This window comes from Coturnix japonica, chromosome 2 (assembly GCF_001577835.2).
Source record: "Coturnix japonica isolate 7356 chromosome 2, Coturnix japonica 2.1, whole genome shotgun sequence".
NCBI classification, from domain to species: Eukaryota; Metazoa; Chordata; class Aves; order Galliformes; family Phasianidae; genus Coturnix; species Coturnix japonica.
The window spans coordinates 102,426,925-102,450,579 of NC_029517.1; the positions used below are offsets into that span (position 1 = coordinate 102,426,925).

Here is a 23,655-nt window from a genome sequence, read left to right on the forward strand (position 1 = left end):
GTTAAGTAAGACATTTCCGAGAGTCAGGCAAAAATTATAAACTGTTTATCTGAAAATCATAACCAATTTACAATATTGTTTTCAACCTAAGCATGCTTTTTGTTCCTTGTCATTCTCTTGAAAACAAATACACTGAAATGGTATGTGTCACCACAATTTTGGTGAAGTTTCCCCTTGTTTTTACTCTATTAATAAGCTGCATTTCAAATTCTGTTAATTATCTTTCCTTGTTTAAAGCTGAGACTTGTTCCTTTGGAAGAATTATTTATTGTAAGACATTTAGAGAGCAAATAGTACCTTGGGAACTAAGAGTCACAACACAGAAAACAGCTGTTGTGATTACAACAAATATGGATGATTTTTAATGTCTTTTCCAACCCAAATCATTCTATGAATCTATGATTCATTTGAGGGGGGGAAAAAAAGGAAAAAAAAAAAAAAAAAAAAGCAGAACAAAGATGTAAATACCTGAAAAACTGGCAGATGGATAGGAGTATACAAAACACCAGATAAGAAGAAACTGCCATGTGTGGGAGGGGATGAAAATGGAGAAGATAGAAGACACTTCTGCTATACCTTTGGGAATCAGTATAAATCAGTACCATTTGAGAAAGTACAGTAACAATTAAACTGGGTAGTTACAGAACATTAAATTTGTTCTCAGGGTAAACAAAGGGAGCACCAAGTCACTCATTATAAATCAAGCACCTTTAAGTCAAGGTTGCCAGACAGAACTACTAGCCCACAATCTGTGCTGTCATTCGGACAGAAAGAACAATATTTGTATACATTTTGGTTTATTTTGAAATATATAGCATTGTGCCAGTAAAGCATTTTAGCTCAAAGTCTGTTTCAGCTGTTAATGAGGATAATCTATACATGCTGTAGCTCAACTCACTACCTGAAATCTCTGAAATACATTTAACAATATTTCTTCTGTTGGACTGAAGTTGGTTTTTTGTTTTTTTTTTGTTGTTTTTTTTTTTTAGGCAACAAAGTTTGACATGAAATCACTATAACTCTTTCACCTCAGGTTTGTCCTGGGGATGAAGGGTGCTGATGCATTTAAGTGAAGTAGAAACAGTAGAAAAGTTGTTGATAATAACATCATTTTTGACACAAAATGCTTGAGAACCCTATGAGGAAATCTGAAGGGCTGAACTTTTCTTCCTTGTCTATCTCTATTTCCTTCTGGAGAAGATTGCAGTTAACCTTTCAGTAATTTTCCTCATTTCCAAAGAAGAGTCTTAGTAGAAGTGGGAGTCTGAAAAGTTGCTCAGCAAGGCATGATTTTCCTCCCATATACTGTCACAAAAACTGTGAAACTACTGAGGTCACATTTAAGTGCCACAAGTCACAGTGGTTCCAAATTCACATTCAAATTCATACTGGCTGATCCTGAGCTGACACAGCCCCCACATCATCTCCCTTCTTCCACCTCTCCTCTGCCAAGCACCCTCGAGCAGAAGCAGGTGCCTTTGGGCACTGCATTACCCCAGTGACAGTGTCACGCTTAAGTACACCTAACTAGCTCTGTGGAGATGATTCTAACACAGAGCATGATTTATGCAGTAAAATGCTAATGCCACCATTAATTTGAGATATAAGCACAGAAAATTGGCCTGATTTTCCCATGCTCTACATCAATTTTACATCAGCAGAATTCTGTTAATACCAGCAGAGTTATCCTAATTTGTGCTCATAAAGGCAAAAGGAAAACATCCTTTTTGTGTGTGTGTGTGCAACCCAGCTTTAATGTAATCCATATTTATGTAGCAGTTTAGCAACCTGCATCCATAGATTAGCCCCTCAGGACTTCAGGGCATGTTTCTCTGGAGTCTTTCACACTCTGTAGAGGCTTGTAAAAGGCAGGCAGCCTTGTTTCCTCCTGTCTCTGCCTTTTCCTTCTTTGTCCCAGGCTGATAATAAATCATTGGACGCTCTATCCTGCAGGTAGCTCTGAGAGTCTTCAGCTCCATAGTGAATACAGAAAGAAGCTGCTTAACAAACTCCCTTTTGTATCACCTATTGATAAGTTACATGTCTGTTGCTGTTAAATGAAAGTATTTGGGGGGATTTTTCTTATCCTTCGCCACATATGTCTTGTAAGCAAATATGCAGAAACACTGTATTCAAATTTAAGGATTTGGGGGCTATAGATATGGTATTTAAAATGTACTTTATTTCAGTGACAGGGAAGCCCATATAACAGAGGACTTGGTTTTCCCCTATGCTGATTAACTTCAAGGACCTGCAATGTAACCTTGAGCACCTCTGACAAAGAAGTGCCCTGGCTGCTGCTGTCCCCTTGGTTTGATATGAGAGTGCTGAACCCAGGGGAGCAGTAGAATAGAACAGTGTTTGCATTATAAATAATTCGTGATTTTCCGAACAGCTTTCTTCAGATACAATAAAGAGTATCTTTCACTCAAGAATTCCCTTTTAATTTCTAAATCCATTTTTTCTTTTTTTCTTTTTCTTTTTCTAGAAATTATTGAGAGACATAAATGAGTTAGGCAATGGCATTTTTCTGTTTGCTTGTCTGTTTTTGTGATGCCTAAAGTATTGGATGGATCTTGATCTTCCTTCACGCACATTTCACAGAGGAACAGACCTTGATCTTATTTCACACAAGTGTAACTACACAGACTTCGATGACAGCCTCTTGCTAATTATGTCACTGAAATGTAAGGGACTCACTGTATCGTTTTGCTCATACATAACAGCTTAAACAGCTCTTCTTCTAATACTCGTAAAAACAAATTCAAGGTAAAGTACAAGAATAAAAACAAAATTCAGAACTAGGTGTTTGAACTACAAGGTTCTGAAGACAAGTGTTTGGCATCAAATGCAACTAAAACACCAGCTCTGTCAGATTAGATACATCCAACATTCATACATGGGAAATTTCCTATGAAGATAGTCTAAGTCTCAGCGGGAAATATTTTGGTGTGGTTTTACCAAGCAGAAAACATCCCTGTTGTTGGTGGAGTTCTGCTTTATTTTTATGGCAGTTTCATGGATAACTCAGGGTCTCATTCAAGGAAAGCTACAGGCTGACAGAAAAGGTGATAAAAACAAGCAAAGCAACTTTTCATTTTTTGCAGGTATGCAAATGTACAAATTTAAGAAGCTGAAATGTTGCTTCTTTTAATGGTTGAAAGAAATTACTATTAATTTTACTGTGGTCATTCTGGGCTTGACGTTATGGAAAGCTGGAACTCCTATACTTCTATATGTCATACTTTGCAAACAGTATTTTAGCGATAAAATTATACGTCATATAATTGCCAATTAATGAGTGCCTTACTGACAGATTAAATATATTCATTCAGGATATCAGTAACTATCTTATATGAACCGTACTCATTCTGAAATTATTTTGCTGCTATCCTCTTACAAATGAACCTACAAAACAATTTCATTGCTATTTAAATTTCAAAAATGTGTTTATGTAAGCTTTATGTACATGTTTAGTCTTTTAAAAAAAATCTATTTGCTTTTTCTTTTAGAAACTGGTGGAATAAACAACACATTCCTTTGGATGAACCATACCGCATGTGAACTCTTTGTGCAGGAATAAGAAAAACCCTTCACTTTCATTTATTAGGTATCAGCTTGAAAACAAAAATCTTTTGAATGGCTCGTGGTCACAGCAGACCATTAATTGAATGGGATCAGCACTTCTCCTACTAAAATATCTGAAGTCAAGGATTTGGAAAAGATATTTTTGCAGCGATGACCCATTTACAAGCTGGACTTAGTCCAGAGACTATAGAGAAAGCCCGCCTGGAATTGAATGAAAACCCAGACATTTTGCACCAAGATATCCAGCAAGTCAGGGACATGATCATCACGAGGCCTGACATTGGGTTTTTACGTACAGATGATGCCTTCATCTTGAGATTTCTCCGAGCCAGGAAGTTTCACCAAATGGAGGCCTTCAGACTGTTGGCTCAGTACTTCCAGTACCGCCAGTTAAATCTGGATATGTTCAAAAATTTCAAGGCTGATGATCCAGGAATCAAACGGGCTCTGACTGATGGGTTCCCAGGAGTACTGGAAAATCGTGACCATTGTGGCAGGAAGATTCTTCTGCTTTTTGCAGCCAACTGGGATCAGAGTAGGTAAATGTAGATAGTGTCCTTATCTTTTTTTGCATACATTTACACTCAACTCATAAATGAATATTTGTGATCACATTTAAAGCAGAAAGGTCATTTTTTGTAAGATATCTTGTAACCATGAGTCCATTTCACTAAAACTTTTGTCCAACCCAATTACCTCTCATTCTTCACATTTAACACCATTAAGAACCAAGGGTATATCAGGGTATCAAATAGATTTAATTATTTTTTTTAATTATTTTTGGTTTTTGTTTTGTTTTGTTTTGTTTTTTACTCACAAATATTTCCAGATTTTAGTAAGATAGTGTTGTCTTGCTATAGATACATTAATGTGTATTATATAATTACTTCAGTAATATCATACATTAGCTTAACAGGTTGCCAGAAAGCAAAACATACTCATAGCTGTTCTGACCATATTTATCCTATCATCTCCAGACTCAGACACAGATGATTTTGTGGTTTTAATTATGGCAGGAATTGCAGCCTCTGTTGTATCTCCAAACAGCATCATCATATCTACACACTCTGGTTAGTTTATACTTGTTAATCTGATAAATGGAGGATTCATGTAAAGCATATTTTCTGTTCAGGACATTTCTTTACAGAGTATAAGCAAAGATATCTACCAGCCATTACTATAAGATGATGTTCTTAAATGTTGACACAATTAGTCATTTTTCACCACCTATTTGAAATGATATAAATACAGAGAAAAGGTGTTATTCTCCAAATGTCAGATTTGCGATGTCCCCTTTTTGTCAGAAGTTATATAATTCCATATTCCATGCCATCAGGGTGAAATGGAGTGTGTTTAGCGTTTATGATTGCTGATAAAAATCACATGAAATATCTAAATACAAATTCAAGATTTGAGCTTCAAAATTCTGAAAAGTTCCAGGCAGAGATTGGCTTGGCAGAGTCCTAAGCTGTCCATGAAAGTGTCTTTCATCCTTAGAAATCAATAGATTAAAGCTTTGCACTTATGTTACAGAAACTACTAGAGATCAGTACATGTGTGCCTGCTTTCCTTGTTTTCTAAGAAAATCTTTCATCTCCTCACAAAAAAATAAGTGTTCAGAAATGCTTCTAATTTTCTTTTCATGAACAGATGCAGTAAATAGATGTACAGAAATACAGTTTTGCATGAAGAAAATATTTGGTGAAATCCAGGTCTGAAGCTGGTGATAAAAGTCTTACTGAGTACAATGGGGCTAGAGTTTATCTCATGTCTTTCCATGAACATCACTTTCTTCCAACCATAGAACACCTCCTTCAGCAACTGGGCTAGAAAAGAAGGATGAATAAGCAGGTATCCTGAAGTAATAGAAAGGATTTAGTTTCTATTGCAAAGTAAAATAAAGCTATATTAGAAGCTATATTAGACAGTACTGTGGCTCTGCTGGTTGCATTAAGGGATTCTACATGATGCCATTATGTGGAATAACAATAGTAATAATTATGAAACAATGACAAAATATTACATAGAGTTGGGTTCAGATTTCTAATCCCTCAACAAAATGAATCCATGTGATTAACCTCATCCACCAGAACCTGTTCTGGGAAAGTTGAGAATGCTGTTAGCAAAAGCTCCAGCACAAGGGTTTTCCAGCTTCAACTTCCTGCTGCTATACTGAGTTAATTTAATGGGACCACCATGTTTTCAAATTAGTTTCCTAAATATGTCATCTTTTAACCTACATTTGAATTCACTGAGAATGCTGCTGCATTTTTGGGAAGTTACTATCAGGCAACAAGATAGTACCTTAGCTGCTCTACAATAGTGGTCCTTGCATTCACTTTTGATCATGGTGTAAGTAAAACAGTTAAGCCCCCTTTCCTCGAGGGCAAAACATCCATTGTATTGTTCACAAGGATAGAAGATACTTGTGAGAAGTCAACACAACAAAGATAATGTTCTGTAAAGTACCAGACTAGTTCAACAATTTGAAAAATATTCGTGCTGCCAAAGGTTAAACAGTTGGAATTTATGTTTTCTCAGAATTAGAGATGTTTTCCATTTTATTATTATTATTATTTTTTATATTCTGCATCATTCTTTTGTAAACCTTTCCTACCATCTTAGCATTGTTACTTATGTGCAGATGGATGAAGTGATTACAAAGAAAATAGTGTGGTAACACAATGTTACATTTCTCTTTGGTAGTTCTCTCCTTTAAGATATAAAACTGCCAGTTATCGTAGCTACTCAGTCACATTAGGAGCTCACATTCAGCTCAAATTTGCTCCCAAATCACTGTTTCCCAAAATAAATAATTAAAAAAAAAACAAAAAAAAAAATAAAACACTGGTAAATGTGTTGTATGTTCTCATCTATAATGGGGGCGTAGTCTAGCATGTGATTCACGCTCTTCTGCAGAGCTAAACTTGTTCTCCTCGATTACTGTTGCATGTTTTTTGTGACATCTGCAAAGCACACTGGCAAGAATTTTATTTTTTCTTCTACATAGCTGAAAAAATTAGTGGTTGCTGATTTGACTAAAACCTCAGTGGCTAAGAAAAAAGCACTATGATTGATAATTCTTATCCATAGCTCACTGCCTGCAACCTACCACTGTGCCAGGCTTTCTTTCATTTAGTACATTTAGTATGTGTTGCACTAGTTTGGTTTTGCTCCTTTTTATTTTATATATTTTATTTTTTTATTGTTAGAAATTTTTCTTAAAGATGATGCCTTTACTTTCTCTCTAAGACCCATGTAGTAACTTCTGAATCTGTTCTTTAATGTTAAAATACAGTACAGAAATGAAAGAATTCAGTGATACTGAATAAATGAAGATGATCAGATGGACATAAATGAAAGATCAGATTAATCTCACTTTGAGGGAGAGGAAAAAAGTTGAGATGTTACTATGAATCCTTGCAGGAGAGGGCCATAATTCACTTTGTTCAGAAGTACAAAATAATCTAACTGCAAGTGAAGTCACCCAGATCTCATATACACTTCCAGTATACCGCATCTTACAGAGAAAGCTATTTGTAGAATAGAAAATAGAAATCACGGAGTATTAAAGATAGGTAAGCATGTCAAACTGATCTTGCCAGAAACTTGTCTGATGGACTAGCTCACAATATAAAAAATCAGTTTGTAAAATAAATGCATATGTACATGCATGTAGGTGTGATGGTACTTGAACAAGGATTTCTCATAAATGCACATGCTATGTTCTAGATTACAAGTGTTCTTCCTCACAACTTCTCATTTCCTCAGTCTCACCAAACCTAAGCCCTCACCCCCCTGATGCACCTTGTAAGAAATTAGACCTTTTAAAGAAGCCAGATAAAAATGTGTTTTCAGCTGTTAGATTGAGGAAATGTTTCTCTTGCAACCGCAACTATTCCTAGGTTGGCTGCTGCCTTTTGATATATCTTGCTCATACAGCTGAGAAATGGTGGCTATAGGTGAACAATTCAGCAGCAGGCATTCATTGATATTCCAAGTAAAGATATTTCCTTCAAGGTTTTTCAGACAGAGTAAAATTTAGTTTTGTGTAAAGAGCCATTATGAGGGCTATCCGTGTTCATGACACGAGTTACATATTGACCCTTTGTTAGTAGAGCCTCAGGGGAAAGGGCTGGAAGACTGCCCACTGCCTTTTACAGTAAAATGGTAATTAATTTTTTTTCATAGCTGGACTGTCAAGTCTTAGATGCTGTCAAATAGCTTCAAATAATCTGTAAGGAAGCCAGAAGGGAAAACCGCTTTGTTTACAGCATGCATTCCCAAGTCAGCTGCTAGCCATAAATTCTCTTTTATTAACCAAGGAGTTTCAAATGCAAGATACCTACCATTCAGTAGAAAAGTGTATTGAGATAGGCTAACGGGCAAGGAAATACTCTGACATAGTGGTAAAACAACAGCTATAAATATTTTAAAGGATCATGACAGAAAAGATGACATTCTTGTTGAGAATGTTCATAAATGGTGTAGCTGCAAGGATGTTATCATCAGCAGATCCTGTTTGAATGAATGAATGTCTCTGAGGCCGATTATTCCAATATATTTCAAGGATTGTCTCAGGTACTTACTGGAATATGATGGAATAAACATCTTTTGAGACTGATTTATGGTTACAGGCAAACTGTGGCAATAACTCAGCCTCATAGCTGTTTATTATTAGAGATTACTGCTGAAATATGATCAACCCTAACACTGGAATAATTTTTACACAGCATGTCTTTGTGTTTGGTTAGGGGATGCTGATTTTGTGTTGAGATATGCCTAGAAATGCAATATATTAAAAATAATTCATGTTGTGATACTACATTACTAAGCTTGTCTGAAATGGTAGCAGAATTTAGGATAATAGAGAAAGGAGTTATAATAAGAATACTAATTTCAAGGAGCAACAAATGTGTAAATTAAATATTGGGCAAAGAAGAGCAAAAGAGGTTCTGCCATGAAACGCTTTAATTTACTCAAAGTCAGCAACTTAATTCAGCTGGTACAGTTTATTGTAGTATCCAAGTTTGGGAAAGCAGTTTGTAGCCTGTATGAGTGACAGAAGGATGACATACAAAAATGACAGTCCTGGATAGGGCTGAGAAGGAAATCAAAAAAGAGAGAGAAAATGTCTTAAAAAGAGGAAGAAAAACAACAGCTGGGAAAGTTACAAGACATATGCTGAAGAACAAGACAAGCCTGACTGAAAGGAATAAAACTAGTGGAACGAGTTAGGGAAATTGACGCAAACTGAGAGGAGAGAAAAGGTGAATGAATGGTGTACAGATGAAAACTGATTGAAGAGCACTAGTTGCAGTGAGTGAGACAGACAATTGTAGATGGTGTAAGGGATAACAAAAGGAAATGAAGCACCAACTGGAAGATCACTCTGTGCCACTTCCCTCCAATGAAGAAAGCCAAACCTAATCCCCAAGCTTTTTGAGCCACAGGATACAGATGATTAAGAAAAAATACACACAAATACACACACATGCAACAAAAATGTGTGCATAAACAATCCTTCCTTCCCTGCCTGTCTGAGAAGAATAACATTTTGTGTGAGGGTTTACGCCTGGATGGCAGAAAAGAGGAACTTCAAATACTTGTCTCGGAGAGGACTCTGTATACCTTGTCTCTAGAAAATGACTCATGTTTCTGACTGAACAATATATGTCATCCATACAACTTTCTCCAGATTATTATTTATTTTAGATTCTTTCCTCCGAACTAGGACCCCCTGAATCAAACTGGTACCACAACCTTCTAGGTGCCAAGCAAGCATCTTCCACTTCTAGCAGCTTCAAAGCAGCCCTGGGGATGCTTGGGAATTGCTGATGTTAGTCTGTGCAGTTCTAGAGGAATTACAGCTGATAACATGAATTCAATCAGGATGTGCATGGGGGTATAGGGAATGCTGAGCAGCATGTGAGGGTAATTTTTGCCCTGCCACCATATTTGCCATGTTGAGGGTTTTTGTCTGCCTTGGTGAGGTGAAGGTAGTGGAAGATGTCAGATCCTAAGGCTGCACTGTTATGAGTGCCCTGCCCATACATAGTTGGGATGCTCTTGATTATTTCAGGAATGAAGTGCCTACCACAGGCATCTAAAATCTAGCAGACTGAAGAAAGGTGGAGGCTGAGATGAAAGATGGAAAATATTAAAGCAAAGAATCATAGAACAATATAAACACAGAATTTCCAGAGTTGGAAAAACCCTCAGTGATCACTGAGTCCAACTCAGGGCTCCAAACAAAAACCATCCAAAATTCAAGCCCTGTGTCTAAGTGCATTATTCAAACACTCCTTGAACTCTGGCAGCTCGCTGCAATGACCACCACCCTGTGTGTTCTTCCAGAGCCCAGCAACTCTCTGGTGAAGAACCTTTTCCTGACATCCAACCTGGTCCTCCCCTGACTCAGTTCCACATCATTCTCTGATGTTAAACGAATTAAAGAAATTCCAATAAATCAGCTTAAATCTCTAATTGCTAAAACTCTTCAGTGCAAGATATTTGACTTCTTTTGACATTCTTAAGCCAATAAAACAGGTGGAGCGGTATAATTAATATGCCAAGACAGGAGGCATGACACGTAAAGAGAAGAAAATGGAATCATTCCTTCAAGAAGATGAAAATCTTGTCTTCAGTTCTGCTTGAACTCACACAGTTCTTGTTTTTAATAAGTACAACAACTATAGAGAAAATAAAAAGCTGCTATAACTTGCTCCAAGGCCATGATACTTGCAGCTCTGGAAACATCTTGAAATTTCTGTTTCTCGTGGGGGACAGAGGACAGAATAAGCTAGTTAGCCTCCTGCTGGAACTATTTTCTCTGTTACTGCCTATTTTCTGTTCATGCTGAGCAAACTTGCATTAACAAAAACTCATTTTTAAGAGAAAGGTAAAATGTAAGTATCCTTCTCTGAACTTTTTCTTTCTCAAAAGGTGGAATTACTTTTTCACTGCAGGCATGTAGTGGGCAACAGGTCTGTGTACACATTAACATATAGCGTGCCAGTTATCTTGCATTCATGTATTTTAAATCACAGCATCAAACAGCTTTATATCACTACAGAGATCAATAACAGTCTATTTGGAAAATGGATGTGGATAAAGTGCATAATAATATCCCATGACAAATCTTCAGAGAACTGAAATTCAGGATTTGATTGAAAATTCTATGCTATTGATTTATATGTCATCCTAAGTAAAATTGTTTAACATGTTTTTCTTTGAATTTAACATTAACTTGATTTTATGAAATATCAAGATGTACTGAACAATAATTCCTTGAAGTCCATGGCAGAAGTTCAGTGGTGACAAGTGAAAGAGCTGCCATGTTTTTGAAATAACAAATGAAGAGATGCCAGAGTAATTCAGAAGTGCAGAAGAACATAGAGCAGGAGCAGTCAGGCTGGCTGAACAGCACAGAATCCAGGGCCCATACCTCTCTATGCATACCACCCTCTCTTTGTAGAGATTTTATCTGACCATGACTGAGATGTTTTCAGATTTATGGAGGTTCTTGGACACAAGCCTGGACCACTGTCAGCTTGGCCAAACATCCCAGTTTTATATGCTAAATACGCACAAATGAATCTACATGGTATATGTGGTGTCTATATTCTGAGTTCTGGGATGTAAATTAACACACTGCATTGTTTATGTATAAGTTCTGACCAGGAAATTCCACACCCAAATCTTACCTTACCTAAAGAATCTCCATTCTTCCCATTATCCTGGACCTGTGATCCTCTAAGCTGTTGAAGCTCTGCGAGGTTTCTGAACAAGAATGTATTGCCTTGTTTTTGCAGGGATAATCCTACCCTCTGCTGTGCACATACAAAAGCAGAAGTGTGATTTGTATAGAAAGAGAAAAGGCTGCTGAAAAAATCTGCTTTGAAATGCACTACAAAATTCATTTGAACACTGCAATAATAAAAGGGGAGGAATAAACTCTGACCTAGGGGGAGACAGTAGAAAATCATTCCGCTTGCTCAGTATTCATTTATATGTACGTCATTTTTAGCTGGCTAATGCGATCTAAATTCAGTTTCACTCTGATAAGCTTTAAATTCTGTTTTAATAAAAGAAAAATTTGCAAGTCTGGGAAAAGGGGCAACTTGTGTACAGTGCAGCTGCTTTTTTTCTTTATTCTTTTCCTTTGTTTTTCTTTTTTTTTTTTTTCCCCCTCAAACATCTTATTGTTCTCTGATAAAATACATGCAGAGGTACTTGTGGACTAGAGGCAATGGCATCAAGTTGCACCTGGGGAGATTCAGGTTGGGTGTTAAGAAATACTACTTGTCCTAAAGAGTGGTCATGTGCTTGAATGGGCTGCCAAGGGAAGTGGTGAAGTCACTGGCCCTGGAGGTATTCAAGGAACATTTAGATGTTTCTTGAGAGGTATGGTTTAGAGAGAATTATTGGTGATTGGTGGATGCTTTGGTAGTGACTGACACATTTGGCTCTACTGGAATTCTCTCACCTCTTGGTTTGTTACAAAAGGTGTCCATGGTTGATAAATGACGATAATACTGAGTACACAGGAAAAGATTTTGAGGGAAATTTTGGACTACAAATGGAATAGTACATAAGGTAATGCCACTGAGGATGCAGTGTATTAGCTAAAAAGCTGTCTGCAGGACACCACCAGCTATTACTCCACTCAACAGAACTGTGACCTAGCACAACATGCAATAAGAGCTAAGCCAGGAAATTAATAATAGTGCAAGAAATCTGGAAAATAGGACAATGTAAGAAAAGCTGAAGGAAGTAAGAAGAAATGGGATGAAATCTTCCCTTTATATATGAAAATTTACTTCAATGAAGCAGTATTGGTAAGTTATTGACACTGGGGATGGGAATGCAGAACAAAAGCAAATTAAGTAAACTTCAGAAATCCAGAACAAGATCTCTGAAGATTAGAAAACATTGTGTAGTGATTAAAATGGCTCAGGACCTGAATAAGTAAGTGCAGCAGTCTGTGAACTCTTTATTACTGGATTTTTTACTGAAGAAGTCAGACAAACCAGGACTACTGATGACACATTACAGGACATGTGTGAGGTGCCATCAGGTCACTTTTTATCCCTTATTTCTAGGCTTAATTTACCTTTGGAAAAAGCTTCTGAAGAGGATAAACTCTGAAGATGCTTTAAGCTATCTTGTCGTTTAAAAACATAAAGATTATATCAGTAAGCTCTACTATATAAAGTACAATGGTCTACCCTGTATATAAAAGATGTTGTGAAAGCAATTTTTCCCTTCTGGGATTCTGAGTACAAGTTAGGTGTTTTATGCCTTTATTATACTTGAAAATGGATGTATTTGGTGTTTAATTATGTTCCGGTGTCAATGTTCCTTATACCGGAGCTGTACATTCCATTCCTACTTCCCATTCATGGTATGCCGAAGGAAATGTAATGGCTGCAAAGTTCCAGTTGTGTATGTTGGAGTCTTCTTGCTAAATTAGAAACTGTTTGAAATCACTAAATAATGTGAGTATTCTACTTCTGTGTTGGGGTTTCTGTACCTATATCTTTATGCATGCAGACCATCTAGAAATAGTCCTTCAGTAAGGATTTTCTGTCATGATCACAGTAAAGGAAGTTCTAAGAATTGAGGAATCTATCAGTGACTATCTATCAAGTAGTCTGCCAGGAAGACTATGCAGATGAGGATAGTGAGAATGGGTCTTTCACATGTCTGTTTTACTTTTGGAGGTATTGGGGTTTTCCATGGGAGGGTATTTCTGAAGAACTGAGTCTGGCTGTTGCATGAAATGTTTCATGCAGCCATAGTGATGGCTACATGTTCATGGATAGCATGCTCCAGCCAGCATAGGAAACCCATGGCCTGTTCTGTTGGCTGCCACTAAATAGAACAGTGCAAAGAGTATCTTCAGAGATTTTTTTCTGGGCCTACTTCATTCCTGCAGCCAAAGACAGTTACTGCAAAGCTTCTTAGCTGTGAACTACACTGGGGAATGTTTCTGGCATAGATGAGTATGTAGTCTCTGAGATTTTAAATATGCTTCCTGAATACTTTTGGACCTAACACAACAGAAATACTTTCAGACCTACCACATCAGAAACGCTTTCTTAAAGGAGCGGGTTTGAACTTTAAGGAGTTTAATATGCTGCCTCATTCAACTATACCAGAGCCTGTTCGAAACAAGCTTTGAATAGCAAAGGTTATGTTAACATATAAAGCAGAAAGGTAACCTATAGACAACTGTCAAATGTGATAAAATGCAAGCAGTTACATGCACAGACTTTAAATACAGCTTCACCAAAGCTCTTGGTTAGTCAACATGAACCGTGGCTGTTGAGCTGGGTGAGCGCTTATGGCAAGATGTATTTAAAAAGAAACTGAATCAGTACTGGTCAATTTGTGCTCACTAACAATCAAATCAGTCTTGCATGTGAATTTGTGCATCTTTTGCCGTCAGGTCTCTAGAAGATCAGCATGGAGAAGAGAAAAGCAGCACTGACTTCCTTCCCTAAGTGAATAAGGGATCTCCCTGAGAGCTGGAAGCAGCAGGGAGCCATAGGGACTCCAGTCAGGGCCTGTCTGCCCATCCTGTCCCACTGCCCCAGCCGGGAGCTGGGCACTGGGCATCTCCCTGGGGACAGGCCAAGGCTGGACATAGCTCCTTGGATAGGGATCTGGGTTGGAGCTGGTGAGGGAAGCTAGGGTCAGATACATCTTGGAAGGGTTGGGCAGGGCTGTAGGGATGGGTCAGAGTCAAGGTCAAGTGGGAGGTTAGTCCCCAGGTGAGGGTATGGACCATCAAAGACCATGTCTAGGCATCGTACATGACACAGATCAGGTGGGACCAAGGGTAAGACACTGAAGTTAAAGCAGCAATTCTGAGGCCTCTTCCAAGTCCCTCTCTGCCAAAGCTCTATCCCATCAGACAGCCTTCAACTGGCTGCATCCCTGTCAAGGAATGCATTCTGGGCCTGATGGAAGGACTTCCAGGGAGGGAAGGTCAAACACTTAATTGGTGACCCAGAAGAAATAACTCAGCCTTTCCAATGGGTCACACAACTTCCCCAATCATGATTCCAGAAAGATACAGAAGGAAACTGGAACTAGCTCAAAACTGCAGATAGACTTCAGGTCTGACCCAGCTCTCACACCATAGAGAATAGGAGAAGCTATTTGGCTGCTTTTTTTCTCGCTGAAGAAACTCCCCTTCTCCCAAAGACATGGAGGAAAATAAATCTTTTGGCTACTGCCTAAACTTGGCCTAGGCTGTGTATAAGTGTCTACAGTTGATTCCTTGTGGGCAAGACAGGATAGCAGGAAGAAAAAAAAAAAAACATAGTGAGAAATGGAAATAATCATGCTAGAGTCAGCCAAGGCTTCAGGACCAAATCTGCAGTCACAGGCACTCATTTTTACTAGTCCTATCTTTTCTTTGATCACTCTCTTCTTTGAAGTGATGAAACAGGACTTGCTGGAGTCACAAGTAACTGAACTGAATGAATCAGAGCAATTTCAGATGAATTACCTCTCAAATCACTGCCATTACCACAAAGCAGGTGTGATTTATAGCTGTGTCCTCCAAGAGAATGGGCGAGTGGGAAAGGACAGAAATGAAGGCTGTGGCCACTCAGAGGGGAAGAAGGCTTTCATCAATGCCCTGCATACAGAAGGGCCCATTTTGACTTGTTCTTCCTGCAATGTATTGTGTCATATAGTTTCTTTTTTTTCCTTTTTTTTTTTTTTTTTTTTTTTTTCCCCATGGAATGTAAAATGGCCTAATTCATACCTTTAATCCTGCTGTAGGGCCCTCAGTAAAACTTGTGCACATGACTGAGTCAGAAAAGCTGAACTTAAATACTGGTTTCTGACTTCAACGTTCATTAAAATGAGTTAGAATAACACATGATTGACCTATTCTTTTTTTTTTTTTTTTTTTTTTTCCCCCAAAAAACACATCTATTAAAGAGTTTATGCATTTCCAAACAGTGAGAAAGCAAACATTTTTTATGATACTTGATTCACCAATGGATATGCAAGCATATATGTGAGAAACCCAAATGAATTCAAATATGGAAACAAAATGTGGCACTGCAACTATTCATGTTCATTATATTAGATATTTGCTTACATACCTTATGAGCTAATAGGTGATAGGATGAGGGGAAATGTACTAAGTTGTGCCAGGGGAGGCTTAGGTGGGTGTGAGGAAAAACTTCCTTACAGAAATGGTTGTTAAGCGCTGGAATAGTCTCCCTAGGGAGGTGGCTGAGTCACCATCCTTGGATGTATTTAAAAACCATTTGGATGTCGTGTTCAGGGACATGATTTAGTGCAGTCTTGTTAGAGTTAGGGCAGTACGGTTAGGTTGCAATTGGACTTGATCTTTAAGGACTTTTCCAACCCGAGCAATTCTATAATTCTATGATTCTATGGTTCTATAATAACAGAGGAAAAAAATGTCACCTGATGTAGTTTATTAACAAACCCTGCAATTTTGTTATAATATCAAATTGCAGCTCCAATATATTAAATTTTCTAATTATCAGTTATGGTACAAACATGTACAATGCCATATCCTGAAAAGTAGGCTTTGCTCATTTAAAAATAGACTTCGAGTTGCATTTCTTCTGGTGAAACAGAGTATGTCAATGGCAACACCCACTCCCTGACTTTTTTAACATCAAGATGACAACCCATTAGATCTCCAGGAAGACTAATTGTGACTTTCTATTTTTATAAAGTTTTGTCTGTTTGTTGTTTTTAATGGGAAGGAAGAGATGAAAAAATACAATGTGTTTCTTTGCAAATAAGCTTATACTGTATGCAGCTGTTTTTCAGAAAAGAAGAGGAAGTACAGGCTCAGGGATGATTTCTTTGTTCAAGATTTCCACAAATACCTTTAGCACTGAAATTTTCCTTCTGGATTTTTCTCAAGGCCATGTTACTAGACTTTATGTGATGGTATCTACTGATTCTTTTCCTGTTGTCTATGATTGTTACTCTTCGTGTTTTTAGTAGAGACCCTGGTTGTTCAAGCCATCTGGCTCCAGAGATGGCCTCCTTCCAAAAAGAAGTCAGTCAGGACATCAGTGCAAATTGAATTCAAAATCACAAAAAAAAAAAAATTATCTGTCTATTATTTTCTGTACTTGTTACTCATTTTGATGTATGCGTAGTTATTTGTAATGGAATAGTGTAGAGTAGTGCCTTAATCAAATTTCTTCATCCACATGTATTGTATGTTCAATTGTACAGAAGTTAGAACAATTTAGGAGGTTGCTAATGCCTTCTGTAGTAAGAAATCAGTTAAAATTTCTTTCAGAATCCCTAGTGTTGCAATTAGCATGCAATTCTGTTTCAGTTCAACTGAATTTTAATAGTTTGTAAACGATACATATTTTTTTCCACTGGAAATTCTAGAGAGAATTTGATAATCTGTCAAAATAATCAGAGAATCACAGAATTGTAGGGGTTGGAAGGGACCTCTAGAGATCATCGAGTCCAACCCCCCTGCCAAAGCAGGTTCCCTACACCATGTCGCACAAGTGACACCACGTCACACAGGTAGATAATAATGTCATATTACTTTACCAAGGCAAAATCATCACGGTACCTGCAGCACTAGTCTGTACCCTACAGGTAGGTGCTGGCATATACTGAAAAAACATACTGGCATCACACATAGGAAACATCATAAGACAAAAGAAACTCAAGCTGGCCTTCCTTTCTCCACCAATGCAAGGCTTCACAATGTCATTTCTCATTTCTTTGAGATCTCAAATTAAAAAGCTACTGTACACTGCAGCTATCAATAGAGAACACAAAGACACATTCTATCTCATCCAGGACAATGTCTCCTGCTACTAGACTACTAGATGGTTGAATAAGTAAAACCCTGCTAAAATATGAAGTAAAACTATTGAGTAAATGCTCCAGGTAGATTGCCTTTATTTGTTTATTTGCTTGTTTGTTTGTTTGTTTATCTATTTTTATTGAGGGAATAATGTTCCAAAGCACAGCATTCTGAGAACACGATATACTAAGAAATCACAGAGGACTGATGTGAGTTTTAAAATGTACTTTATTTTTCCATTTGTGATTATGATATTTGAACTCATACTTAAAAATTGATTACAGCCCATTTTGTTTTCTGACCTTGCACAGTGGTCATTTTGAGAAAAGATAAAAGGATCTGTGACTGTTTCTTATTTTTCTCTGCAAGCTGGAATTTCACATTTTTGTTCCACGGTAACTTCATCTGTTTTGAGAAAGTCAGTTTGAGCATAGTTGTATTTCTGAATGAACTGGGTCAGTCTCATTAATTTGCTCACACTGTTGATTTGGAAAAATGTCCTCTAGGCTTATTGTGTGGTAGAGAGGCCTTCTAAACCCAACTTTTTTCTTTTTTTCCTTGAAATTCTCTCAGAAAGCCATATTTTGCATCTTCAAGGCCTAAAGAGGTGTCAGAGAAATCCCATACACCCAAGGACAGCTAACTTCCTCACTTGTAAAGCAGGATGTGGCTGTGCCTCTTTTGTTATAACAATTTTTTGTTATACTTACCACTATTACTTTTTATAGTGGCAGTAAAATCCACTGGTAAAGATCTTAGTCTTCCTTTAGGCTGAACTCTTTTGCTCTATTACTGTCATTCATGCAAAATAACACTTAGTAAAAGACCAGAAAAGAGCTGAATATACTTGATTTCAGTATTTTCCCTTCAAAAGGAGAAATGCCTCACTCACTGGTGTTCTTACAGTGGCAGCTGTCACTCATATCTTTCATACTGTCTGCATAATTGAATTCAACACTAGCTCCTAAGGTTTCTTCTACAGTGTGCTGTGATCCAGATTGATGTTTTCCACGACCTTTGATTTCTACTTATTAGTCATAAGATTCACTGGGTTATGTCATCTATTTTCTTGGCTGTCAAAATGAAGAGTTGTGTCAGTGGAATTCAGTTCACCCAGAATAACTACTTTCAGCCTCTTTTGTCACAGGATGCCCAATGAAGTTTACGACAAATCTGGAAAATGTTAGTAAGAAGACGCACCTTTCTTTTTCTAATTCCACTGGTAACCTTTAATTTGACTTGTCATTCTTGGTTGGATTGCATCCCATTTTATATCTTGTTAAAGATTTGATGAAGTCTGGAGTCTTCTACAACTACATCTTTATATTTTCAGTGGATTTCTGGAAATAAATAAATAAGTAAATAAATACCTGTGCTCTTATGGAGAATGAAGATTGACATTAATTTCTTGACTTTCTCCAGCGATGTTGCATGAAGTATAATTCACTTAGAAGTGGCTAGGATGAAAACTGCCTGTTTTTCTTGGTCTTCATGGGACTCTGTATAATCTTCAGCATAACTGTGCAAAGCAGTTTCTTTTGGTCCAACAGCACTTTTAACTACCTCCTCTATTTCATTTTTTTCTTTTTTTCCTAGTCCTTCTTCTCTCCTCGGTTGAGTCATTATTGCAATTTTTTTTTTTCCTCAATATTTCCTTTTCTTTTGAGGAGATCTGCATATAACTTCTTTTCTGGACTGTTGTCTTATGAATCTTTATAACATATATTTTGAGTTCCCCAATGATCATTGCTACATCAACAATACCAGGTTCCTTTGTCTTGTCAGCACTATCAAAGTTGTCCATTGTTCCAGTGGGAAACCTCTTTGATATGTAGTTCTTCACACATCTTTTCATTTGCTTATAAGTAATTCTTTGAATATTTTCATGCCTGTATTTTATTGGCCCTCAGGAGCTTCAACTAAAATAATTTATAACTTTTTGTGATTGACATCTCTTTTGTACATTTCTTTAAAGTCTGCTACTTTCTCTGCCTAGTTTTGGGTACAGCATGAACACAGGCATATACCTTTTCCTGATTTAATAACCATTAAATATCAAGAGTTTACTAAAATAGGCCTGTGTTTCTACTTTTTGCAACTTTTTCTTCTCATGCCTGGACATCAACCAGTATCTCAGAAGAGATTCAGCTTTGATTATTTTCATTCGATGATGATGTCTCACATGGCTTCATCAGTCTGTTCTCAGTGTTCTAGAGACTGAAGAGCTCCAAGCCTTTTAGTAACGTGTTTCTTTTGCATCATCCTCTACATTATGACATATAAAATGTTATTTTTACAGGGGAAAGATTGTTAAATCTGGAAATTTAATGTTCCTAATTGTTTTGTTCACAAATTACTTCTTCGCTTTCATTGGTGGCAGTGCTACTCACTGTTCTGCTATTCTATTTCATTCCTCTTGAAAGGAGAAATAAAATGTGGTCATTCTAGTTCTCCATGACACCGTCTGGTGATAACACAACTACTCTGTAAATGTGGACATATCTGTTTATAAGGCATGTTCCTTCAGTTGAAGATTCATAAACCTTTCCCACCATACCCCTGTGAATCACTTCAAGATGTGCCACTGTTGCAGTCAGCTACAGTCTTTCCCTGCGTGCATTCATTCCACACAGGCCAAGCAGCATGTCACACTCTCCTAAAAAGGTCCATTGGGATGTCTGTTGTATTTTTCCTTTTCTTCTTGATGATGTGCATTTGTTAGGGCCATAATGCTGAATGAATGCGACTGTCACAAACAGTGTCTGGAATATCATACATAGAGCTTTACCCCTATTTCCCTCTCAGTTAAGTCACTATCTACCATGATGAGGACAACTCTGTTCTTCCTACTGGTTAGATTCAGCCTGCTACAGTCTGCTCCTGACCATCTCAACATTCTTGATTGTTCAGTTTTCCTGCAGTTTCTTCCAATGTGTTTGTCCTGTAGAGTCAAATCTATCTTCAAAATGGGACCCACCAACAGCACATTTTTCAAAACGAAAACAGTTCTCTCAGGCATGTTTTGATTCTCATTTGTCAAGCATGATTTATGCTACCTGCAACTCTAATGATAGGAGATGGAGGCGGACCATCCCTTGACCTTAGGCTTCATGGTGATTTCAGGCTAGGCTCTAGAAGGAGAAAGGTGACATATCTTTTGTGTTCATTAGCTTGTGGTGATCAGCTGAAAGTTCATTACCTGCAAACTCAAGCACAGAGAAGGAGTCTGTTTCTCAGCTGAATAACTAAAGCTTTTCAACACAGAGAAGGAAGCAAGTGTCTGAATGAACTTTCATGCATTCTGCTACATTATTCAGAGGTCTCTGGATTGATAGATACTCCACAAGTACTCAGTGTTTGAATATGTATACACAATAATATAACCTTTGTAATTCTGAACTCAACACTTTCAGAATATATATGCATTAGTGAGAAGCATTATTTGATTTTACCTCTACTGTTTGATCTAGTCCTCGTTGAGGTCTGCTGTAAGTGTGACTGTCTGCAAACCAAGGGGCCAATTAAATAATTTTGTTGGAATTGTCTGAGGTAAACTATGTAAACATGCCATTTAGTTAGCTTACCAAAAATCTTTTGGAGAAGTGTAGTATAAAAATATTTTTAGGAATACTAACAGATATTCCAGTGATTTCTTGCCTTGAATGTAAAAGTGGCCTTGAAATTTCATGCAGATAACAGGATTTGTAAGTGGCAAAATGATACCCTGCAATAATATTTTTTTCCAGGTATAGATAAATGGTGAAGTGACCAAAATAAATTAAAAAATAAATGAAATGTTGTAGGCTAGTAAAGGTTAGCAAAAATTGTGGAAAACAATGGGAATAACCTAGAAAAACAGAATTTATTATGAAGAAAATATAAAACCCAATGAAGTCTAAGTCAGTGCAAGAGCATTGCATTTAATATGTGGACACATCTTGTATGCAGATCCTTCATTCTCTCTTATCTATATGCAGTTTCTTCTGGGTTTTCAATTACTGTTAACCTTTTAAGAAAAACATCAAGTCATTATGGACAGCACAATTAAGAAGTGAACTTACTGTGCAGTGGTGGTCAGAAAAGTTAATAAGATGTTAGGCTGAATTAAGAATGAGACAGAGAATAAATAGGAAAAGATAACATTCTTTTATGTATGATATTCCAAACTCACCTTGGATGCTGAATTCAATTTACATTGCATTATCTCAAAACAAGGGAATATAAAAAATGCAGCATCCCCCCAGAAAAGAGCAGTAGAAGGAATTCATTAGAGTTATGAATGAGTGAGGTAATCACATCAGGACAGAACAAAAAGTCCAGGACTATTTAAAATGGAAAGATGTTAAAGAAGTAGTCCAAATACAGGTAGAATTATATAGAGAGAAAGTGATTCAATAGACACTTAATCAGTAATGTCATTTGTACCTTCTTATAATAATAGAACAAAGGAGCTGTATAATTGCTTTCTGCAGTTAGACAGTAGCTTCATAATGTTCAAAAGGAAGTTCTTTCCTTTTCTGTAATGAAAAATTAACTTGTGGAACACAACGATGCAAGAAATTGAGCAAATAGCTTAGTGTAATTCAAGAATGGATTGTAGTGCTGGGAGGCAATAAGAAAAGGCTATGCAATCACACAGAATAAAGTAAACAACTAAAGCCTTCAATCCTAAAGCTTCTACCCATAAGCTATTCATGTGACAGCATTCTTGTTGTTTCATCATTACTACAATTATGCTTTGAAGAAACAGCGTCCTCACAATACTGCTAAAACCAGAATGGTCTGAGACAGTATCCTGAGCTGTGACCATCAGTTTGTTCCCATGTGTCATCTCCTAAATCCCCAGCAGTGGATATCACTAGCCTGAAATCACCACAAATGCACTCTTGTCCATCTTCTCGTGGTCACTCCAGGCAAAACTGTATTTGAGATTATCCATTCATATTACTGCAGTTGCTCTGTAATATTGTTTTAGTGGATATGTTTAGAGGTGGTAGTGTAGGTGATTTAAGAATTTGCAGATTATTGTGACACAATGCCAGCTTTTTACCTAGCAAGCTAAGGGAAGAGTGAATGTCACTTCTCATTTTCCCTATTTAGTTCCCTTTGGTGGAAGCTGGTTGTGCCAGGGATCTGAAGAGTTCCACCCTCTGCACTCCTAGTCACAAAGTACAGAGGCTGTGGAGGTCCCTGTTTCTCAGCTGAGGTGCACGTAAGAAAGGGTCATTGCACAGTCACATTAACATCAGGGACAAAGTATTCATCTGGCAAGTGAGCCCACAGTATGAATGAGTGTATGTAGGAGGAGATTTGTAACACAGGCTTGAATGCAAAGCGTGCATTTCAGGGTTTATTGGTTGCTATGGAGTTCAACTGAAGTAGAAGGTGTAGGCAAAACACCTCAAAGTACTTACATAGAAGAACCTCAGGCAGAAATGCAACGTGGTGAATTTGTCTGTATTTTAAAGAAAGCAACTAAGAGGCAATTTTTGGATGATAAAAGAATAAACTTATTTTCCTGAAAACTTCTCCATTTCTCCTTCGTTGGCAATGGCAGAGGCACCCAGCTCACTCCAAGGATGGATTCAAAGCCAGCCAGATTTCTGTGGGTGACTGGCCTCCATTCAGTTATACACTAAGCAGTGAATTTCTAGTGCTGATATACATAGCGCAGGTCTCATCTTAATCTATTCCATTCTTTGCACACAGTACATTGCTGGACTAAGCTCTTCCACAGAAAAAAGTTCATTACACTTCCCTATCCAGTCCCTCATCCTGGATACACAGTTATTTGGGAATCTTGTTTAGAGGCTCACACTGACAGTATCTGTTCACTAAAAACCAGGAGTTTCACTCAATAGGAATTTCACATTCACATATTTCTACATCCATAGAAAAATAAAAAATCTGTTACTCATATGACAAAGAAAGCGGTTGTGACCTACAGTATAAGAAAAAATTCTCATATTGTTGTGTATAGAATTTCTCCTGTTGGGAACCAGGGAATTATTCGTATTTTTGAGGCTAATGCTTTTAAATAGCTTTGACTCGTTCTACAGAGAAAGTTACCCATGGCTGGTCAAAATATTTGTTGTGAACATTTGCTGTGAATGTAATCCATTTGCTTTGTAAATCTTTGACAAGTCTTGCTAATTTTTGAGCTCATATACGCTATTCACATCTCACACAGATGAGACAAGTGCTTTTCAGCAAGAGAC

The 23,655-nt window shown here is 37.4% G+C and overlaps 1 protein-coding gene across 2 annotated transcripts in view; it reads left to right on the forward strand.

Moving 5' to 3' along the window:
- The window catches only part of CLVS1 (clavesin 1), a 94,147-nt gene that overhangs the window by 5,532 nt on the left and 64,960 nt on the right, over nucleotides 1-23,655 (forward strand). For both annotated transcript variants that reach the window (XM_032442739.1, XM_015855663.2), the window contains one exon: nucleotides 3,513-4,127. In XM_032442739.1, coding sequence (XP_032298630.1) covers nucleotides 3,739-4,127 — 389 coding nt within the window. In that variant the 5' untranslated portion in view covers nucleotides 3,513-3,738. The remainder of the gene's footprint in view (nucleotides 1-3,512; nucleotides 4,128-23,655) is intronic.